At 40.1% G+C, this 19,951-nt stretch overlaps 2 protein-coding genes across 9 annotated transcripts; one reads left to right on the top strand and one right to left on the bottom strand.

Moving 5' to 3' along the window:
* Positions 1 to 772: 772 nt before the first annotated feature.
* Positions 773 to 3,248, bottom strand: LOC147991386 (uncharacterized). The gene is made up of 11 exons (XM_087538499.1): positions 3,106 to 3,248; positions 2,831 to 3,016; positions 2,582 to 2,707; positions 2,377 to 2,503; positions 2,224 to 2,299; positions 1,885 to 2,147; positions 1,629 to 1,815; positions 1,434 to 1,553; positions 1,115 to 1,368; positions 964 to 1,039; positions 773 to 886 (listed from the first exon to the last, which is right to left on the bottom strand). The coding sequence occupies exons 8-11, from the start codon at positions 1,548 to 1,550 to the stop codon at positions 773 to 775; spliced, it is 561 nt and encodes a 186-aa protein (XP_087394625.1). The 5' UTR covers positions 1,551 to 1,553; positions 1,629 to 1,815; positions 1,885 to 2,147; positions 2,224 to 2,299; positions 2,377 to 2,503; positions 2,582 to 2,707; positions 2,831 to 3,016; positions 3,106 to 3,248.
* Positions 3,249 to 3,401: 153 nt separating this feature from the next.
* Positions 3,402 to 19,816, top strand: LOC125514135 (cleavage and polyadenylation specificity factor subunit 3-I). Of its 8 annotated transcripts, none has more exons than XM_087522544.1 (11): positions 3,402 to 3,603; positions 3,685 to 3,730; positions 3,809 to 3,958; positions 4,676 to 5,371; positions 6,638 to 6,707; positions 7,237 to 7,370; positions 7,492 to 7,588; positions 8,227 to 8,296; positions 8,378 to 8,428; positions 8,920 to 19,369; positions 19,525 to 19,816. In XM_087522544.1, exons 1-4 carry the CDS (start codon positions 3,539 to 3,541, stop codon positions 5,072 to 5,074), a joined length of 660 nt encoding a protein of 219 aa, XP_087378670.1. In that variant the 5' UTR covers positions 3,402 to 3,538; the 3' UTR covers positions 5,075 to 5,371; positions 6,638 to 6,707; positions 7,237 to 7,370; positions 7,492 to 7,588; positions 8,227 to 8,296; positions 8,378 to 8,428; positions 8,920 to 19,369; positions 19,525 to 19,816. The 8 variants fall into 8 exon arrangements, with proteins under 8 accessions (XP_087378670.1, XP_087378647.1, XP_087378674.1 ...); XM_087522521.1 differs by having other exon boundaries at positions 7,466 to 7,588; XM_087522548.1 differs by having other exon boundaries at positions 7,237 to 7,588; positions 8,920 to 9,023; positions 19,283 to 19,369.
* The last annotated feature ends 135 nt before the right edge of the window (positions 19,817 to 19,951 follow it).

The raw sequence follows: 19,951 nt of genomic DNA, 5'->3' as shown, positions 1-19,951 counted from the left end.
TCTAAAAGTGATTGGTGTGTCTCCTATTAAGTCTTTGTTTGCCAATATGAATATTGATAAAGATGGGACTGGAGATGAGTCAACTTTAGTTAGAAGGTGTCCTAATGATTCGGAGTTTTTAGATCTTGATGCAAAAATTGGTAAAAGTGGGATTGAGGAGGTTAAAATTTACATAGCAATGAACTCACTATTTTGGATTTCAAGGAATTTAATTATGATAATTTCTCTAAACTTGCACCTTGCGGATTCCAACATTAAGAAACCTATGGGAAGAATTAATGATGTTCTTATTGTTGCAAATAGGAATTATGTGCCCGTAGATTTCATTGTTCTTGATATAGATTGCAATCCTACATGTCCTATTATTATTGATAGACCTTTCCTTAGAACGATTGGTACAATTATTGACATGAAAGAAGGAAATATTAGATTCCAATTTCCGTTAAGGAAAGGCATGGAACACTTTCCTAGAAAGAAAATTAAATTACCTTATGAATCTATTATGAGAGCCACATATGTATTGCATACCAAAGATGACAATACCTAGATCTACTAGTAGAGTGCCCGTGCGTTGCCACGGGCTCTTGAAAAAGTTTGCAGGAGTTACATGTTAAATTCAACACGTACAAACAATATAACAGAAACATAATTATTTAATAACTGAACTTTATTTTTGCAATGTAAATTGATAACATAAGAAAAATTAAAGACATGTCCATGTAACAAACTGAGCGATGTTCCAACTAAACATCTATTACAAAGCTATTAATATCTAGATGATACGCTTAAGAAATTCTTGCACAATATCCAGTAAGTTTCCTTTAGCCTCATTCCCACGATGTTTTAGCAAGTATAACAAAAACTGCTTCCTCAATTCATACCCATCCTGCACAAACGCATACATGTAGTTAGTATGAAAATTTCATGCCGAAGGTCTTAAAACATGTAACGGACAATACTCACTGCGCAAATCGGCTTGACCAAATCTTCACCGTTCCACCAGAGCATAAAATGAAAAACAAAATAGCCAGACAAATTCATGTAAAACATTAAATTAACAATGTAAAGAATATAGTAATAACAAAAGTAAATGTTTTTGTTATGAATTCATTACCCATCTATACTCGTTGGAACACCGGACGGAAATAAACGTTGCCATTTAGATAGATCATAATTCCAACCAGGCAGCTTAATTTCGAGTGCTTCTTTGAAATCCCTTGCAAAACTTTTTAATTTCAGTGCATGCCTCAAATTTTTCTCCTCTAACGATTGTGATGTTTGAATAGGATCCATAATATATAGACGACGTGCCTCTTTGTCAATGACATACAAAATGTATCGGCCGATGGATGCATAGGGAAGATAAATCTACAAGTGCAGGTATTAGAAACAACAATAAACCATGATAACAATTGACAAAATAATTTACTTACCTTGTTGCACGATGAGATGTCGTTGTCCATCTCAGGCCAGCTATCAAATAATGTTGCCAAACTCTGAATAGTTTCCTTCTCGCAAAACTTCTGACCTCGTGTTGACTCTAACATCATGGACTAAGTAAAAAAAGAAATATTGTTTCAACATGTTGATAATAATGACACATAGAATGAAGAGTTAAGATAATTTACACAAAATCATAGATCCATGTAGTGCACAGGAGGGTATGTGAACAATACTCCCTCGTCACATGCCAGCATACGCACGACTGTGTTGAAGCAGTCATTGTCCATGGTCTGCTCCATGTTAAGTATGCACTGAAGTTTCTTAAGACTTAAGCCCATTGGATCGGGTGTCGAGCTCCGGACCCATACCTTACTATAAATTGGATGATAAGAAGAATAATATTATAAATCCACACATTAAATATTGATGCATGATACTTACTCCAAACACCCAGCATCATCGATAGACATGATGTAGTTGCAGAGGCCGGCAAGTAATTCACGTTGGTCCATGGGTATGATAGTGATTGGGGCAGGACGTTTGTCTTTGACTACATCAGATGGATTCTCCAGGATCTCGATATCAGAATTAGCTAAAGTTTCTTCATCGTCAGGTTGATGGTATATGGGATCTCCTTTTAGCTTATTCAGCTCTGAATCGAGCAAAATGACAGCCAATTTTTTCCTAAAATGTTTCATATCCTCCTACAAAATATATATAAAATAAATTTATATAATATTTTGAGATAAAATAATGAGATAATGTATAAAAATGGAATACCTGGGTGAACGTGTCTGACAGTCCATGTGATGTCCAGTATTCCATATAATTTAACATGAACAGTCCACATGATACGCTATAATATTATAAAACAATCCTTTACAATACCACACAGATAAATCAAATAAACAAACCATTGTAACATGTGCTTACCCATCGGTTTGTATTGCCTCATGAAACTGCTCTACAACCGTCCATTTTGTAACATTAAGATCGGGCCACTTATGACCTCTGATAAACTATGCTCTACAAGTTTTAGACACTTCTCAAGTCCTAGTAACTATTTTATATATGAGAAATATTAGGGAACAAGGCAAACAAAACATATGTTAAGATGAGTAAAAAAATATATACTTACCGTAGTAGCAAGGTCATTGCGTTTGACCCGAGAACCAAGTGAGTCCAATACTTGAATCTCACGTTTTTTGGCATTGGCGACTGCTAGATACCAATGGTAGCCCGGCATGTTAATCGGAATGAATAACTGGTGTAAATATCATACAAGTCACGATCGCAATTAGATATAAATATTAATAATTCATTATAACTATGAATTAAATAAAAACAATCCATAATTATATGCATGGATAACGAGACAAAAACTAACCATATCTTGTTGTAGGTAAGTATTGACATGATGCACGATGCGGTGATATTTTGATGGGTCTATGTCTCTTTCCCCGTCTTCTTTTAACTGGCCAGATACAAACGTGCTAACAATTTCTACCTTTTCGCCCGCCCTAACTTTTAGATGGTCGTGAGCAAGCATGCAATATATGTAAGCATTTATCACCTGTAATCAACATTTACATTATATTTACAATTTATAATATTATATTTTGTTCAAATTATTAATTACAAAGTTTGTGCATTTGGTCTTACACCGTCATGTAAGAACATATCATCTTTATAAGGCATTCCAAATCGTCGGTTGATAACAAGGCATCTCCAATGTCCACAAACTGGGTATTCTTGGGGGCAGACTTGATTGATTCGATGACTGTAATATCTCTAAGGGTACAAACATAGTCTGTCGAATTCATAAAAAAGTGAGCCAACTTAGCAATTAAAATGAGCAAAATTAGTTGAATACAAAGGGAAATATCACAAAAAAAATTGATAATGATTGGCTCTTCGGCAACCCCCACCACTTTTGCGTCCACATGTCCTTCAAGGGCCGCACCGTCCTGGTTCGCATCCAAACCCCTCCTCCCTCTCCCCGCTTAGCTCTCCTTGTTCTTGTTGGGGGAATCCGACTAACTGGCTCTTCGCTGGTGCCCAGTTCGACTGCGGCATCCACCCGGCCTACTCCGGCATGGCGGTGCTGCCCTACTTCGACGAGATCGACCCCTCCGCCATCGACGTCCTCCTCGTCACCCAGTAAGCAACCGCGCCTCCATCCCCACCTGCGCATATCTGCGTTCCTAACGCCTAATTTCCGGCCTTGGATTGGAATTGCAGCTTCCACTTGGACCACGCCGCCTCGCTGCCCTACTTCCTCGAGAAGGTAGGTAGGTAATACGCGTCGGAGGTCGTATGTTGTTATGCTGTTTGGTACCTGAATTTGCTCTGTTTTTGTTTGCAGACGACGTTCAAGGGCCGCGTGTTCATGACCCACGCCACCAAGGCCATCTACAGGCTGCTGCTCTCGGATTACGTCAAGGTCAGCAAGGTGTCGGTGGAGGACATGCTGTTTGACGAGCAGGACATCATCCGTTCCATGGACAAGATCGAGGTACAGTACCTTATTTTCGCTTATCTCGTTGTTTCCGGCATGTGTAAATGTGAACGACTTGATCCATTTGGTTTGGTATATGAATTGCCTGTAGCCAATACGATGATGATTGATAAAGCCTGGTCGGTAGAAAACTGGAAACACTATATTTAGAGGAGAAAAAGAAGAACAAATAAAGATACTACTCCCCCCTGTCTCTGAAAAGAAGGCATATAAATGTTGTCCGAAGTCAAACGGTGCATAGTTTGATCATGTTTGTAGGAAAATTCATCAACAACTACAATACTAAATAGATATAATAAGAAAATATATTTTTGTTGCGTATCCAATGATATTAATTTGGTATCGTAGTTCTTGATAGTTTTTCCTACAAATTCAGTCAAACTCTGTTCTTTAGGTAGATGGAGTTGTTGCCTACATATATATTACATGCTTGGGTAATATTTTAAAGTGAACTTAGATTCAGTCCCCCCATCTAGCTAGCTCCTGCTTCCTGCCTTTGGAGCACTTATGTGTCAGTATTAATTCTGAATTGTCAAAACATTTAAAAGTCGCTGTGCTGTTGGTAAAATTAAGATTTAAGAACCCTGTATTATCTGGGCATTGCTTCCAAATAGCAGGATTTTTTACCTTTACAGCTGAGGCCTGATTCTGCTTGTGAGGATTGAAAGTCCACAGGGACAATGGACATTGTATTAATATATAATTGTGATGCAGGTCATAGACTTCCACCAGACACTTGAAGTTAATGGCATACGCTTCTGGTGCTATACTACTGGCCATGTACTTGGTGCTGCCATGTTCATGGTGGATATTGCCGGTGTTCGCATTCTTTACACCGGTGACTACTCCCGTGAAGAAGACCGGCACCTGAAAGCTGCTGAAATCCCCCAGTTCTCCCCTGATATTTGCATTATTGAGTCAACTTATGGCGTGCAGCAACACCAACCCCGCCATGTCAGAGAAAAGCGCTTCACTGATGCCATCCACAACACTGTTTCTCAAGGGGGGCGTGTTCTTATCCCGGCATATGCTCTTGGTAGAGCACAGGAACTGTTGCTTATCCTGGATGAGTATTGGTCTAACCACCCAGAGCTCCATAAGATTCCATATTAGAAAAGGTACGCCGATCTGCAACGCCAGAAGCCCCGGTACGCTGATCCGAACCATTTCCTCCTCTACTTCTTCCATTTGTTGCTTCCCTAACCTGATCTCATCCTCGCTGTTCTATCGAGGCGCCGTGGCACGGCCGCACATGGAGGGCCAGGGCGAAGACACGGCGGTGGTGCAGCCTGTGGTCCACATCGCCGGCAAGAAGAACCACCACGAGGTCGGGTCACGGTGGTGCAGCCTTTGGTCTTCATCGTCTACCACTCCGCCGTCTTCGGCAACCCCCACCACTTCCGCGTCAAGGTGAGACAAACGGCCCCTCCCCCCTGCCCAGTACCCGCGAATGGACTACGGTCCGCGTTTTGCTGTAATTTGTGGCTAGCTATGTGAGCGTGTACTGCTACTATTAGTATTAGGAGAAGAGAGAGGGAGAGGTAGAGGGAGATATACAAATGTATGTGCTAGCTATTGTGAGCGTGTACTGCTACTATTAGCTTTAGGAGAAGAGAGAGGGAGAGGTAGAGGGAGATAGACAAATGTATGTGCTAGCTAATGTGAGCGTGTACTGCTACTATTAGCTTTAGGATAAGTGCTGTGGACGGCGACAAACTTTGGACGATACACACATGATGGTTAAAAATGGCAAGTCGCCGTCCACAGGTATGAGCTACGTATAGGAGAACAAGGATAAGCAAGGTCTGTGTGATTTTCTGTGACTGATATAAATTGCAAGAGTGCTAATTTACATATTATTGTAAACTTGATATTATCAAATATCTCGCTAATACAGTAAATGAGGACATGTTTGATTATTTTTCTCCTGTATTCTCCATGCAATAGTTCTTATTTAGAAACCAGATAGACACAATACTATCTGGATTTTTTGTAGAGTATGCAATCATATTTAATCAATACAATGTTTTTGCTGATTGGTTAACTCCAATGATTGTATTTGTTCATCCAAAAAAATGTGGTCCTATCAGAAATAGAAAAATGCAATGTTTGCAGCACTACATATTTCTGTATATATATTCTGTCATATTGTGTTTTGTGAGGGTAAAATTAGGAAGCACTGCCATTAATAAATTTGGCTTTATGAATACTTTTAGACTATTCCATCGAAGCATTATGTCTCATGCAATTTCTATTACATGTAATGATTTAATATTATGACTCTGATGATATCTATCTTCAGAAGATGATTAAATTTGTTTGTTTTCTGGCATGTTGAAACACTTAAGAAGTTAATTGTTTGTTTTTCTGGCTCAAATATATTTATTAGATTTCATTAAAAGTTAGGCAATCAACTATGGTCATAACTTAAACAGTTAGGTGTATGCCACACTTGCGATGTCCAGAATAGACTGTTAGCCTATAATATCTGAAATAACTGTTTGTATTCAGTTGCAGCCCATCTAATAGGACTGCTTGATTAGATCTAAAATCAATTGTATTGGCTATGATATTTTTCTAACCTGGCACTATCTCCAATGGTGTTCTTTTTTTGGATTTTGATGGTATGCCTGACCAAAGCATGATCCTAATCTAGTAACTGTTGCCCTTTTATAGAATACAAAGATCCAGAAATTTTCACATACCTAGAGGACCTCGCCTTCTTGGTGCTCCTTGCTTACATAAGGTACTCCTAGGGAATTGGTGCTCCAAGTATGGGTATTATGATCCTTTGCTATCTGTGATGGGCAAAGGGAGAGTAAGGAGGGGGGGTGAGGGATGGCAGAGGAGGTTAACATATATAGGTAGGCCATGCAGGGGAAGGCTGAGTAGCAGATATATTTCCAGTTTTACCATATATACTTACGTATGTTGTAGATATCTTTCCTTTTTTTCATCAAACACACCTCATAATAAATTAGAAAAGATGTCAGAAATCAGAACTTACTAAAAAATTAAATTGTTGTATTAATTAAATAAACAACTTATCATGGCAGATAATTTACTGATTACATGCCATATAAAAACAAAATATCTTATTTGTCTATTTAAATATTGATTCTATTTTTATTATTGTTCAGTTTGAATAGGTAAACATGACTTTTCATACGGTTAAATCAAGTTAAATAAACATTCAAATAATCTAAAATGTTTTGTTTCTGAAAGATGGCAATTAACAACCTTCTGTTTTTGTTGTATGCACAATCAAAACACAGATGCACCTAATGCATCATCGACCTGTTACAACGTCAACATCGACTGGGTACGAGCGGCCGTAGGTCACAAGGGGGCGTGGAACTGTTGCAGACCATTTGTGACAGAGCATAATCCAGCGACTTTGCCCAGCTCGGTACATCCTCTACACGACTACATCGTAGCAACTTGAAGAAAATTATTCCTTTTTTTGCTTCCAAGACCTGATAATCTCCTCGATGATGTATCGAGGTGCCGTGACCCGGCCTCAAAGGCAGGGCCTGGGCGAAGAGGTATCCCCGACGGCCAAGACAAGGCCACGGTGGTGAAGACCGTGGTGAGACAGAGCTGACTCCAGCGAATTTGACCAGCCAGGTACATCCTCTACACGACTAAACGGTATCAACTTGAACAAAAATTGACTTGTTTAGTATAGTAGCTTAGTAGTAGTATTGTGAGTGGTCTTGTTTATGTCGAACAATCACTGAACCGGATATGCAGGCCTGGGATAATATATGTGGGGGTCTCGATATTGTTAGTGGACTTGTATATGTTAAGCTTGATGATAAATGCACAAATTGTGTAAGACAAACAGATTGTTTGCTTTGTTAAAATCTCATTGACGTGCAAAGCAAGATGCATCGTTGTCTTGGTTTCCTAGGATCCAATTAGCCAACCCAAATTCCATATATAAAACATTAGCAGGATAGTCTGTTTAGTAATAAGAGCCATAGAGTTAATTGTTTTCCAAATAATTTATAACAAACACTATGAATTTAATTAAATGAGAACTAAAACCTAAATTGCTTGATGATTTCCTCATTTGAAATATTAAAATTGCTAAGCTCAATTATGGCATAATCGCATTTTTTTAAAATAACAATGACGTCAATCAAATTTATAATTTCAAATGTATCTGGCTGTTGAATATCGGTCTCTTTTTTTAATCAAAATTCTTATACTTTGGTGGCGTGGTGGCTATTTGATTTCCATGTACAAATGTCTGTTTTCAGTGCAAATGTGTCCCTTGATCAACTAAACTGGGTGAATGTAAAATCATGGGGAGCCTTGAAGCCTTCTAATGTAAGAGTATGCTCAACTCAATTTTGATAAGTGAGTCCATTACATCATTCTAATAGGGTCAAGTTACACTTTAATCTGCAGGCAAATAATGCTGGAAATGATCGTTGGATTTCATTAACACTTGAACATGAGGTACATAGATTCCATCACTCTATAAATATGTAAAATTTATAAAGAACATGTTTGTATAAATGTAAGAGTAATTTTGAACATTATTTTGTTTAATACATGTTGAATTTTTCTTGAATGCATGATGAACATATTTCAAAACACATATACAATTTTTTAATAGGCATGACAAAATTTTAAAAATAAGTTGAGTAGTTTTTTCTTCGGCGGGAAAAAACATGAATTTGGGAAAAGCATAAAAAGAAACCTTCTGCGGGCCCATAAGAGTGCCATACATTAGAATAAAAAATAAGGCAAACACTTGAAGAGGTAAATAGCAACATGATAAATAGACATCTAGCTCACAAATAGGATTCGTTTTCGTCCAATATACTTAGTCAAAGATGATATATGTCTGGCTCTAACATACCTACTATTTTAGTTTTAGGTTTTATCTATATGTACTGATCAATAAGAAAACCCATTGCTCTCTCTAATTTTTGTTTTCTATTCAGGAACACATAAAAGATAATCAGCGTTTATTTGCAAGGATGGAATTGAAGGAATCGGCGAGAGAGGCAGATAAAGGAGAACTTGGAACTTATATAATATATGCAAGGTACGTGCCGTATGACAATCATATTTTTATTGACTACTCGCTAGCTGGAATGTGTTTTTTACTACGAAGAAAACCTCGTATAGTATAGCAGTGCGTGTATGGATGGAGTTATACTATACGAGGTAGTATATGTTGCGAGGCACTGAATATCTGAAAACATCACCTGCCGGTCTATGAGTACGTTGTGAACCTATCATGGTCTAACACAAAAGTATTCTGGTGCATCTGGAGCACCAAACCTGGTCCAAACTAATATGGCCTTCTTCCCGTAAAATTTAGATGGACGGAAGGATAGATATATAACCAACAAAGCTAGGGGATGCCAACATCAATCTATAGCTAGTGGATACCAACCAACATAAATATAAGAGAAAATGTCAACTGATCATCTGATCAGCACGGGCATTGAAACAGATATTTCCTAGAAAGCAACTAAACATCATTTTATTATAAGGTATTTATCGATGCAGAAGTCCTCCTTAGCCACCAATAAATCTCAACGCTACTCTAACTTGCTCTGGAATGTTATCCTTTGCTTCGTTATCCCTAACCATCAACAGCTGGACCATTAGTCGCTTCCTGAGACTTTGTGGATCCTACAAATTGTGCATAAACAAAGTCAGAAGATATATTTAGCAAATATATGCAATCTGTAACCTCATTACAAAATCACTTACGTCAGTCCTAGGCATGTTATGAACCATGTCATTACCGATGGTTTCATACAGATGGGCCATCTCCTGTAGAACTTTGAATCCGGAGTCCATACTGTCACCAAAAAAACATATTGTATTAGCTATATTAGAGCACGCACTAATATGCAAGCCAAATTTAGAATAGTACCGCCGAGGTGAAACATGAATGTTATCTTGTTCGGGCCATTCCACAAGTTGGCTGTTCCTATCAGGGGCCTCCTGTTGCAATACAGAGCTGAATTCTTGCTTCACTAAAAGGGCTTCCCTCTGAAGTTCAGTGCCTTGGGGGTCCTCCTCAAAATGAAACACATCCTGGTTCGAATAATCAATAACGATAGTCCTCTCCATTTCCATGTTCACTGCTAAAAGACCGTAGGACGAATCCACGAGTGACAGTGGTAGAAGATACTGCATTTGGTAGACAAAGGTAAATGTCAAACAAAGTAACCAACTAATTTGTAAGAATGAGAACACTTACAATTGTAGGGGTGTGAAACACGTCGTATCTTGGAAAAGGCTCAAGCACAACATTGTTAATCAGTGCATTGGTGCGCTGTTCTTGGCTTAACCAAGTCTGCCTTAGCGCCCGTGCTTGCACATGGAATCCCAAATTGAGAAAATGTGTCTTTCCAACAGAGTTGGTGCCTGCGCTCCTCTCTGCTGCGTCGGTAGTAATCTTACGCACAGCTAGATTGAAGCATAATGGATGGACAAGTCCATCTCCTAGGATGGTGTCTCGGATGATCCGTAGGCTAATCTCGATAGGGAATGGGCGCGGGCTCCTAATCGAGATTGTGCTGTAAAAAATGAAGATCAAGGTTCATACCAATGATATGACTTCAAGTAATCCTAAACTCAAACGATAAAACTGTGTTGCTGTCTATAAGATATGAATAATTAAACAATAGTATATATCACATTAAATGACCTAAAAGATATTGTAATCTCTACCAAGTTAAGTATTTTAATATTATGTACGGGCAATAAACTAACAGATTGAAGTGTTTTCGTAGTAGTACATGGACCTGCATAAAAATTGTTGTAGATTTTGGATGAAAAAATTCAACATGTAGTTTATAGCTTGTTCAACATTGTTGTAAAAGGTGTTAGACCCCATAGTTTTGGACCACAGTTTCATACGTATTTCGTTTCATACTTATCAGCTATTTATGTTAGACGCCGCAAAACACTGGTTTTAGACACAATTTACCAATACAAATATAATATCTGGTAACAACCATTAATATGTATTTATATACTTGTATAAGAAAAATAACTACACATTCAGCCTTTGTAACAGACGTCTGAACTTAGACAAAGACCACGTGATCCTAACCAGGGTATATCTTCTAATCTAAACGTAAAGTATATATGTACAGGGCAGGAAGACTTTTTATGGGGGTATATCTTCTAAATGCAAAGTATACATGTACATGGCAGTGGACTTAGACGATGAAGAGCAAAAAATATTAGATCTATCGGGCCGTGAGAACTTACTCTAGTAGTTCTTCGTCTGAGGAAAGTGCTATGAAATCGTACACGTAGTTGACGGCGTGTCGCACTCCCCCAAAATTCGCCATTGCTTCCATTGACGGGGCAAAAAGTCGGTCGTACAACTGGTAAAGCGAGAGAGGAAGGAGCCCGTAGGATTTTATTGAGTATATATGAGGCCGTGGGGAATTGTGCGACAACAGTTAGGAAGGTGCACCCTGTCCTTCCTTATTTGCATGTTTCCATAAAAAAATACTATCAACAAAATCGGCAAGATATTTGTTTTGATTAGACTATGCAAAAAACCAGTAACAGATTAAAAGTTGCCTAAATTATGTCTCCCTTACCCCATAACTTTCCCAAATGAAAAAAATCAAAGAAACCGGACTTACTCTGTCGTGAGGAAGTGCAACACTCGATGCCCACCCAGAAAGCGTTGTTGGCTGCGTGTTTTGTGGGGCCCAGTGTTTGTCCCCCTCTAAATAAATCTCCGACCCCTGATTTGAATGGTGGGGCCCTGATTTATTTCCCTATCAAATTTGCCCCCCTGATTTCAACTGTGGGGGCCGGTGCCTTTCCTCTAATAAATATTTTCCCCACATTTCTTTTGTGGCGGGAACCAAGCTTACCATTAACCAGACAGCTCAGCAGAGTCGCTAGCTACAAGAGCGTCCACAAACTCAGGTGCTTGATCCTGCCACATGACTGGGGCTAACGCATCCATTACTTTATTACACATCCTGGGGCAAAACGAAAATACCACTTGGTTAAAGTTTAATCTAGCAAAGAATATTATTTCTTTGAACAACACTCCATTGGCAGCGAGGTCAAGGTCACTGGTGTTAACAGCCTGGACCTAGTTGAGTGAATCTGTCTGAGCTTGCACTCCCGTCATAACCCAGCCGCCTCGGGAAAAATTATCAGGAAAGCGCTACACGCTAATCATGCATTTGGCCAACAATTATTTAGATATCTACATCACAAGCGTTAGGCTTTAATTCTTTAGTGTGAGGAAATAGCCCAGATGGTCTGCCCTGGCCCACTTAAACACAGGGACATATTGTGGTTCCCCTACTAAAGATCGGTATGTGCATAGTCTACTGATGCCACCTCTCCCCCTCGTCCTCTATCCTTGATGCATCATGGCGCCTCTCTCCCTCATCCTCTATCGATTGCAACACTGATCGGGAACCGGAATGTGAAGCTCGATTTCTAGCTTGAGAAGCTAGACCCCTCGCCGGAATAAGTTGCTTTGTTGTCGGAGCGGTTGAATCCTCGTAGGGTAGGAGATATGATTGTGGGTGAGATTGTTTTTTAGCTATCAAATGTGGCTCAATGATCATTGACGTCAGACAAACAGAAATTACCAAAACAACAAACATAACAGCAAAACCAACTTGTAGTAGTACCAAAACTCCAATTAGTTCTTAAATATTGTAAACCCAAAAACAAAAATTATAGTTTCAATCCATAACCAAACATGACAAGATGATTGAAGTATTCCTGACGGTTCTGCATGCATAGAAGCATATTTAGTTGTTCAAAACCCTCAAGGCCGCCGTAATCTCCTGAGGGATGTTTCCAGCAGCTAGATTGTCTTTGACCATGAGCATCTGGACTGCCACTTGGCTCCTGAGCATAATTGGATCCTAGAAACAATGAAACAAATTCACCATGAAACGCCGAAGTGGTTGGATTATAAATGGCACATTAAAACTCGTCATAAAGATAATTACTGTAGTGTTCATCCAGGTCATGCTACGCAAAGAACCTAGCTGGTGGGCCATCTCTTGTAGAACTAAGAAACCCGAGTCTTTGCTGTGACAAACAGAATAAAAACTTGAGATTTCTACATACTGCATCTTATTCATCTGAAAAATTTATTAAATTACCGCCGAAAATTGAATGACATGTTGTCTTGTCACCAATCCATGAGTTCGGTGTTCCATTCAAGGACCCTAGCCTGCAACACTTCATTGAGTTCTTGCTTCAAAATAGTGATTTCCTTCATCATCTCTTTGTTGTGAGAGCTATTTCCCACTTGTCGTACGTCTAGTGATGGATTAAATACGATAACCCTTCTCCTCATCCGATTTACCACAAGTAGACCATACGAGGAATCCGGGATAGACAACGGAAGTAGATACTACATAAGGTCAACACACGTTAATTGCTATCAGGAAAGAAAAAATAATTTAGGAATTAAAAACTCTTACAATTGTGGAGTTGAACACATCATATCGAGGAAAGGGCTGTAGAACAGCATTGTTGATCAGCATCGAGGTGCGCTGCCCTTGCGGCATCCATGAATACCTTAGAGCTCGTGATTGAGCATGGAACTGCAAGTCAAAATAATGTTTTCCTCCAACCATGTTGGTGCCTGCATGCCTCTCTACTTCAGCGCTAGCAAGCTTACGAACAGCGAGATTGAAGCAATCGGGATGTAGACTTGCGGACGTTACAAATAGTGTGTCCTTCAGCATTCTGAGGCTGATTTCGATCCGGTACGGTGTATCGCTTCTTATCCAGATTGAGCTGCACGTAAAAATACATAAAAATGGTTAGCAATATGAGTGGTACTTTAAAACATAAAATTGTCCATATGGTAACATTTTCTAGATAATCTAATAGCTATGAGCAGAACGTAATATTTTGATAAACTATAGAGCATGAAAATTGTTTCAGCACCTTCTAGCAAAAGCTAAAATTAAATAATAACTTATCTGTAAGAACAATATTAATTTGTTAGAAATTAAGAGCAGGAAAATTTAGGTAGCACCCATTATACCAAGTTTGCTGGCTGTTCAAAAACAATATTAAATTGTTGTACAATATAGTAAGGACATTAAGTTGTTCAACATTTGTACTGCAAATAATATTAGAATTTTGTTATTCATTACATACTGTAGATGTGCAACGGAAATACTGCCAAAACATTTAACAAAAAATAATTTTGTACTGCTGGCCGCAAAAAGTAAGATTTAATCTAAAGAAAAACAAATCAAGCAATATCATACTCCTATATCAAACTGAGTCTGCTGTGTACGACCTAGTTCTAATAAGATTTCTTTAGAGAAAATAAACATACAATACCATAACTTACTCTAGTGTCTGCTCATCATGAATGCCGTTCATGAAGCCGAATATATATCCGAGTGCATCTTCCACGAAATGCCTTGGTGGGGGCAGAAGATGCAGGGGTGCGGGCAAATCCTCCTGGGGGTCGGCCACAGCATCGTGTATCTGGAGGGCAGCCTCATTGGGGTCGGGGGCAGCGGCATCCAGGGGCCTGGGCACAGAAACCTCCTCGTAAGTGCGCGCTGCCACAACCTGGACCGCCGGCGCATTGTTTCCAATGATGGGCTCCATCGCTGATCGATACGCGTGAGTGATCGTTCTATGAGGTGTCTTGGCAATTAAGATGTCTATGCAGCATATATATAAACGGATATATTTTTAATGCTTTTTATTGCCTGCCAAATATATCAAGTCATTTTTAAGACGTAGATGATTCTTTCTAATTATAAAAAAAACGTGACGGGGGCGTATCAGATCTTTCTCCTTTTTGCTAGGCCTGTAAGGGGGATTGTGATGCATTCTTTGCACGGTGTTTTTTTCCTTATTTCATAATTGGCCTTCCTATGTGCACTTGACTCCCCCTTCTCAATCACCGACATGCTTTTGCGGCGCTGCATGCGCTTCACTCGTATATTTTCATTCATTGTTTCTCTGTCCTCCACCGTTAAATCGTCATTTTTCTTCTGATGGCATGCGTAGCTACTTGCGTTTTTCTGCTCCCTTTGCTTGTTTGTTAAGTTATGTTTCCTCTCATTGTCTCTTTGCCTCCTTGCTAGAATAGTGTCCTGAATGACAGATGCGTCTACAGTTGAAGGGGGACATGTTGCTCCCTCATTCATTGATTCTGTAACACTAGAGCTTTTCATATCGTCTGGTTCAATCATATTTTTCAAAACATAGTTACACCAGATTGATTTATCGGCTCTGAGGAGTGCCATCTTGATTAGTACGGCCTGACAACGAAAGGGATACTGAACGTAAGCGTATACCTGAAGTATCAGATGGACGTTTGTTTTGATCTTCGATACGCTTAGCCTTGTTCCTCCAATAAGCAGCTCGCCGCAGGGCGTTTCTATGATCTCTCTTGCGTTCATCTTCTGTTTTCTGCTCTGTTACTTGTGTGTCATTCAAATTCACATCTGGATACATTTCACACAATCCCGAAAATGAGTGAGCATACCAATGAAATTTTCGCAATTGCTGCTTTAGTAGGAAAACGATTGATTACCATGTAGATCGTTGTAATTAAAGATCCCAGATGATATAGTAGTTGTATCAGGAAATTCTGACGCCTCATACTCGATTGAGGTATAGTTAGAGCTAGTGGGGTTGTCTGTTGAACCAGACAATCCAAACATATTAATGCTGAATTAGTAAGACGGTTCTGACCATAATGGTTAAATCGTAATAAGCTTACCTGATAAATTAAGGGTCTGTGCATGTTCAACTTGGACATTATGTTGTTTCTTTCGCCGATAGGAAGCCCTCCTCGGAGCGTTTCTATGGTCTCTCTTGCGTTCTTCTTCCGTTTGTTGCTCTGTTTCTGTGGTGTCAGGCAAGATTACACTCATATCTAGTGTCATTCAGAACATTCCCGAAAATTAGATAATAAAACAGATACATGCAAGCAATGTTTACCTTGAAGCTCGTTATCATTGATTAGTCCAGATGAGACAACAGTTGAACTCGGAAATGTTGTAGTGCTGGTTGGGTTGTCTGGTGAACCAGATATTACAAAACATAGTAATGCTTAGTGGTTAAGATGGTACCGAGTACAATGTTTTAACATTTTAAAATTACCTGATAATAGAAGGGTCAGTGCATTTTCATCTCGCACATTGGGTTGTTTTTTCCGCCGATATGAAGCCCTCCTCATTGCATTTATATGGTCTCTCTTGCGCTCTTCTTCCGTTTTATGCTCTATACGTCTGGTATCATTCAAGATTACATTTGCATCTGGTGTCATACAGGGCAAACCCCAATATTAGATAATATAACAGATACATGAGAGGCATTGCTGAATGAGTAGGCAAAATATGTTTACCTTGTAGCTCTATGTCATTAATGAGACCAGAAGTGACGGTAGTTGTACCAGGAAATGTTGACGCGTCATGCGAGATTGATGTATAGTTAGAGCTAGTTGGGTTGTCCGGTTAAACGCGGGTGTCCAATCATATGTCAGCTTAACGGTTTAGATGGTACGGACCCTCATGTTAAAACAATATAAGCTCACCTGATGAATGAAGGGCATGTGCATTTTCATCTCGCCGACTGAAAGCCATTTCCAGTGCGTTTATTTGGTCTATTTTGCAAAAATCTTCTGTCATTCGTGTATATAGTTTGATGCCATTAAAGTCGCCGAATGAGAAAACAAAGACTTTGCATCTAATGAACATGGAGATTATGATATCATATTACCTTCTTTATCTCTCACACAACGGGCATCGGATGCGCCCGTAGCTTCATGAGGGTATGTTGCATCATTAGGCAAGACTGAGGTATAGTCCGAGCTAGCTGAATTATATGATTCAACAAGCTAGGTCAGTAATAATTATTTAAGTTGCGTAAAAAGTGACTGCCTTCGTGCAAACACAGCATAGACGGGACGTGGATCAATTTACCAACCATGATAATCTCGTCTGGGTTTATTTATCTCCCTGTCTTCGAGAACATTTGTGATATCACATAGAGATTGGCAACGGGCTTGTTAAGGAGTATTAGTATTGGTCTAGGAGTCCTTATTAGTCTATGTTTAGTTTCCTTGCACCTCAAGTCATGTGTAATATATATATGCCCCTTGGGCCTTCAATAAAGATAAGTTGCTTTCCTAACATGGTATTAGAGCCTAGGTTTAGGTCTCCGGATGCTGCAACTCGTCCTTACGAACCAATTTTTTTTTCTCCACCTATATCGATCTGTTCTGGGTCGATCTCGTCTTCTGCCATCGTTCCCAAGCTGCGTGGGCACCTACCACGTACCACGGAGCACCTGCCGCCCAGCTGCTTCGGTCGATCCAAGCCGTGATGCCCGTGACGCCGGTGACGTGTGCCTGCCCAGCCGTGATCGCCCGCAAGGCAGGATGCCTCGACCTGGTTGGCTACGGCGCCGCGTACACACGCGTGCGCCAGATCAAGTTACTACCCCGTTCCAATCCAAATCGAGGCCGCCTCATCCAGCTAAGGCCGATGACGGCTGCTCCGCCCGCGTGTACTCCTCCCGGTTGGCTGCTGCTCTGCTCCCGCACGTCCATCTGCGTGCTGCTACTGTTCCCGCTGCCCTTTGCTGCTCTGCTCAGCTGCTGCGTTCCTGCTAGCCTGCTAGTTGCTGCGCATGTGTTGAGTAAAAAAAAAGCTTCACGTTCCTTCTGCTGCCACTGCTGCTAGTCTTTTAGTCATTGCATCTAGTCTACTATGCTTTCTAGTTTTCTTTGTTTTTCACTGCGTCCACCAAATCCGTTGATATTTTGTGTTTCTCATGCCATGCGAGTCCAACATACCTTTGTCCGTCAGCCTTTTTCTGGTCATTGTCCTCTGTATAGGATTTCTGTGGCCTCTCTTTGCATTGTTGATCTAAGCCCATTCTCTTGCCGCCGAGCTTCTTTCGCCGTCGGTTTTCATGGGCCATGATTCTTTAAGCAACGCTTCTTCTCTTGATGTGCCATCTTCTTTCGACAACCCATCTTCTCTTGATACTTCTTTTGTATCTTCTATTGATGCGGTGTCTTTCTCTGATGTGCCATCTCTTCATTATCCCCTTTGGCGACTCGACAGGTTTTGAAGACTCTTCATGCTACGGCGACACTCTCAAGACACGGATCTGGATTATCATTTTTTTAGTATTACACTTCTTCAAATGCAATACTATTGCATACGCTTTGCATTTGAGGGGGGGTGTTAAGGAGTATTAGTATTGGTCTAGGAGTCCTTATTAGTCTATGTTTAGTTTCCTTGCACCTCAAGTCATGTGTAATATATATATATATATGCCCCTTGGGCCTTCAATAAAGATAAGTTGCTTTCCTAACAGGGCTGACTACCCATTGAAACTATGTTTATCCAAACAACCTGGCTTGATATTGCGATAAGCCGCCCGCCTACGAGCGTTGATAAGATCCCTATGATCTGATGTGCAACATAGTATTAGCATCATATCATCTCTAATCAAGGATGTAGGTTAATACAACGTATCTTGTGCAAAATATATATATGAACAACAAACTAAGAGCAGCCAGCAACATCACGTTAATCAACTCACTAGTTTTAGCAAGTACAGGCTGATTCTCATCTTGTAAGTTGACAATATCATTATCTTTTTTCTTCCGATAAGCAGCACGCTTCCGTGCATTGTACTGCTCCCTTGCTTCCTCAGCGTATTTTCTACATTCATTAATTAAAGATCCAGTTTCAGCCTTTTCGTAAGCTGTGTTGTCTGCATCATGTTGTCCAGGTATTACCCATTCTGATCCATATGTAGAGCTCGAGTCAGCATGATTACAAAACCAATGTATGCCTCGTATGCATGCAGAAAAAAAGTATATCTTCAATGAAGTAGCTAACTGTATGAAGTAGCTACCTGTTTCGGTCGTGTATATTGGGTCAACAATTGCAGCCACTGTTACGTTGCTTTGATTATATTCTTCCAGATTTGTCTCGTTCGTAGGGGCTGCGGAACATTAAGCATGATGCATGACATTGTCAGATATGCACGTCAGGCAATACCAGCCAGTTTATTTCATACAGTTATATACCATGTTGCGTCGCGTAAATAGCTTCATGTTTCTCATCAAAGGGTATCAAGGTTGGACTGTATTCTACATTTTGTTCACTCGCTTGACCTGTACATTATTATGCAAAAAGCTTGTTACTGTCAGAAATGCATGTAAAACTGGTGCAGTGCTTAATACCTGTAGCTACGTCCTCTTCTTTTTGATGTTCACCGGCTTTGCTTTTTGCATTACCCATTCGCAACTGGAATGACCGCTACCTCCGTCTTGAGGCCTGGAAGACACATAAAGGAAACCTGACTCGGATGGAGATAGTAGATTCAAGATGAAAGCAAGAGAGATGGTGCATGCACAATATGGTAAATTACTTGAACGCTTTCACAGTTCCTCATTCTGTTCCTAGTCACGGTTGCTTATGCACCCATGGAGTGCTTGGCTTGCTTCATGCATTATAGTATTGCAGTGTTTCTTAATAAGCTGGAAGATTTCTAACTGATTTCGTTTGGTATGGCAGAAGCACAAGCTTTTGGATGTCTTCAAGTGGTGATTAGAGATAAAGTACTTATGGAAGCCATGAAATTTGCATCTACTATGTGAAAGCATCTCTGTGAAAGCACTCGCAAGAGGAGTAAAATGATAACGCCATGGCTGTATGACATGCGATGGATGTACGAGATGTGAGATGTGTGAGATGCGAACAATGATCAAGTATGTGACTGCTGTATGAGATGTGTGAGATGTGAGATGTATGAGATGTGTGAGATGTATGTGACTGCTGTATATAATAATACCTGTAGATCGGATCCCGGACGTGTTCGGGACGGAGGCCGGCGGCGTATCTGGTACAGGATCAGGGCCGGATCCTTCAGGTGTTTTGCGGCGGATCCTTGACGCCTTCGGCGACGGGTCCTCTTAGGGATCGGCGCCGGATCCTGTAAGCG

Source organism: Triticum urartu, chromosome 1A, assembly GCF_056163025.1.
Source record: "Triticum urartu cultivar PI428250 chromosome 1A, HENAU_Tu73, whole genome shotgun sequence".
Taxonomy (NCBI): domain Eukaryota; kingdom Viridiplantae; phylum Streptophyta; class Magnoliopsida; order Poales; family Poaceae; genus Triticum; species Triticum urartu.
The sequence above is the reverse complement of the archived record's forward strand: the minus strand, read 5'-3'. Positions and strand labels throughout refer to the sequence as shown.

Coding starts and splice junctions, on each gene's coding strand:
- LOC147991386 (XM_087538499.1), bottom strand. CDS start 1,550: ATGATGTTAGAGTCAACACGAGGTCAGAAGTTTTGCGAGAAGGAAACT. Junction 1,040..1,114: donor GTTCCAACGAGTATAGATGG/GTAATGAATTCA, acceptor AATGTTTTACAT/GAATTTGTCTGGCTATTTTG. Junction 887..963: donor TGGTCAAGCCGATTTGCGCA/GTGAGTATTGTC, acceptor GCGTTTGTGCAG/GATGGGTATGAATTGAGGAA.
- LOC125514135 (XM_087522525.1), top strand. CDS start 3,539: ATGGCGGTGCTGCCCTACTTCGACGAGATCGACCCCTCCGCCATCGAC. Junction 3,731..3,808: donor TGCCCTACTTCCTCGAGAAG/GTAGGTAGGTAA, acceptor TTTTGTTTGCAG/ACGACGTTCAAGGGCCGCGT. Junction 3,959..4,675: donor GTTCCATGGACAAGATCGAG/GTACAGTACCTT, acceptor ATTGTGATGCAG/GTCATAGACTTCCACCAGAC.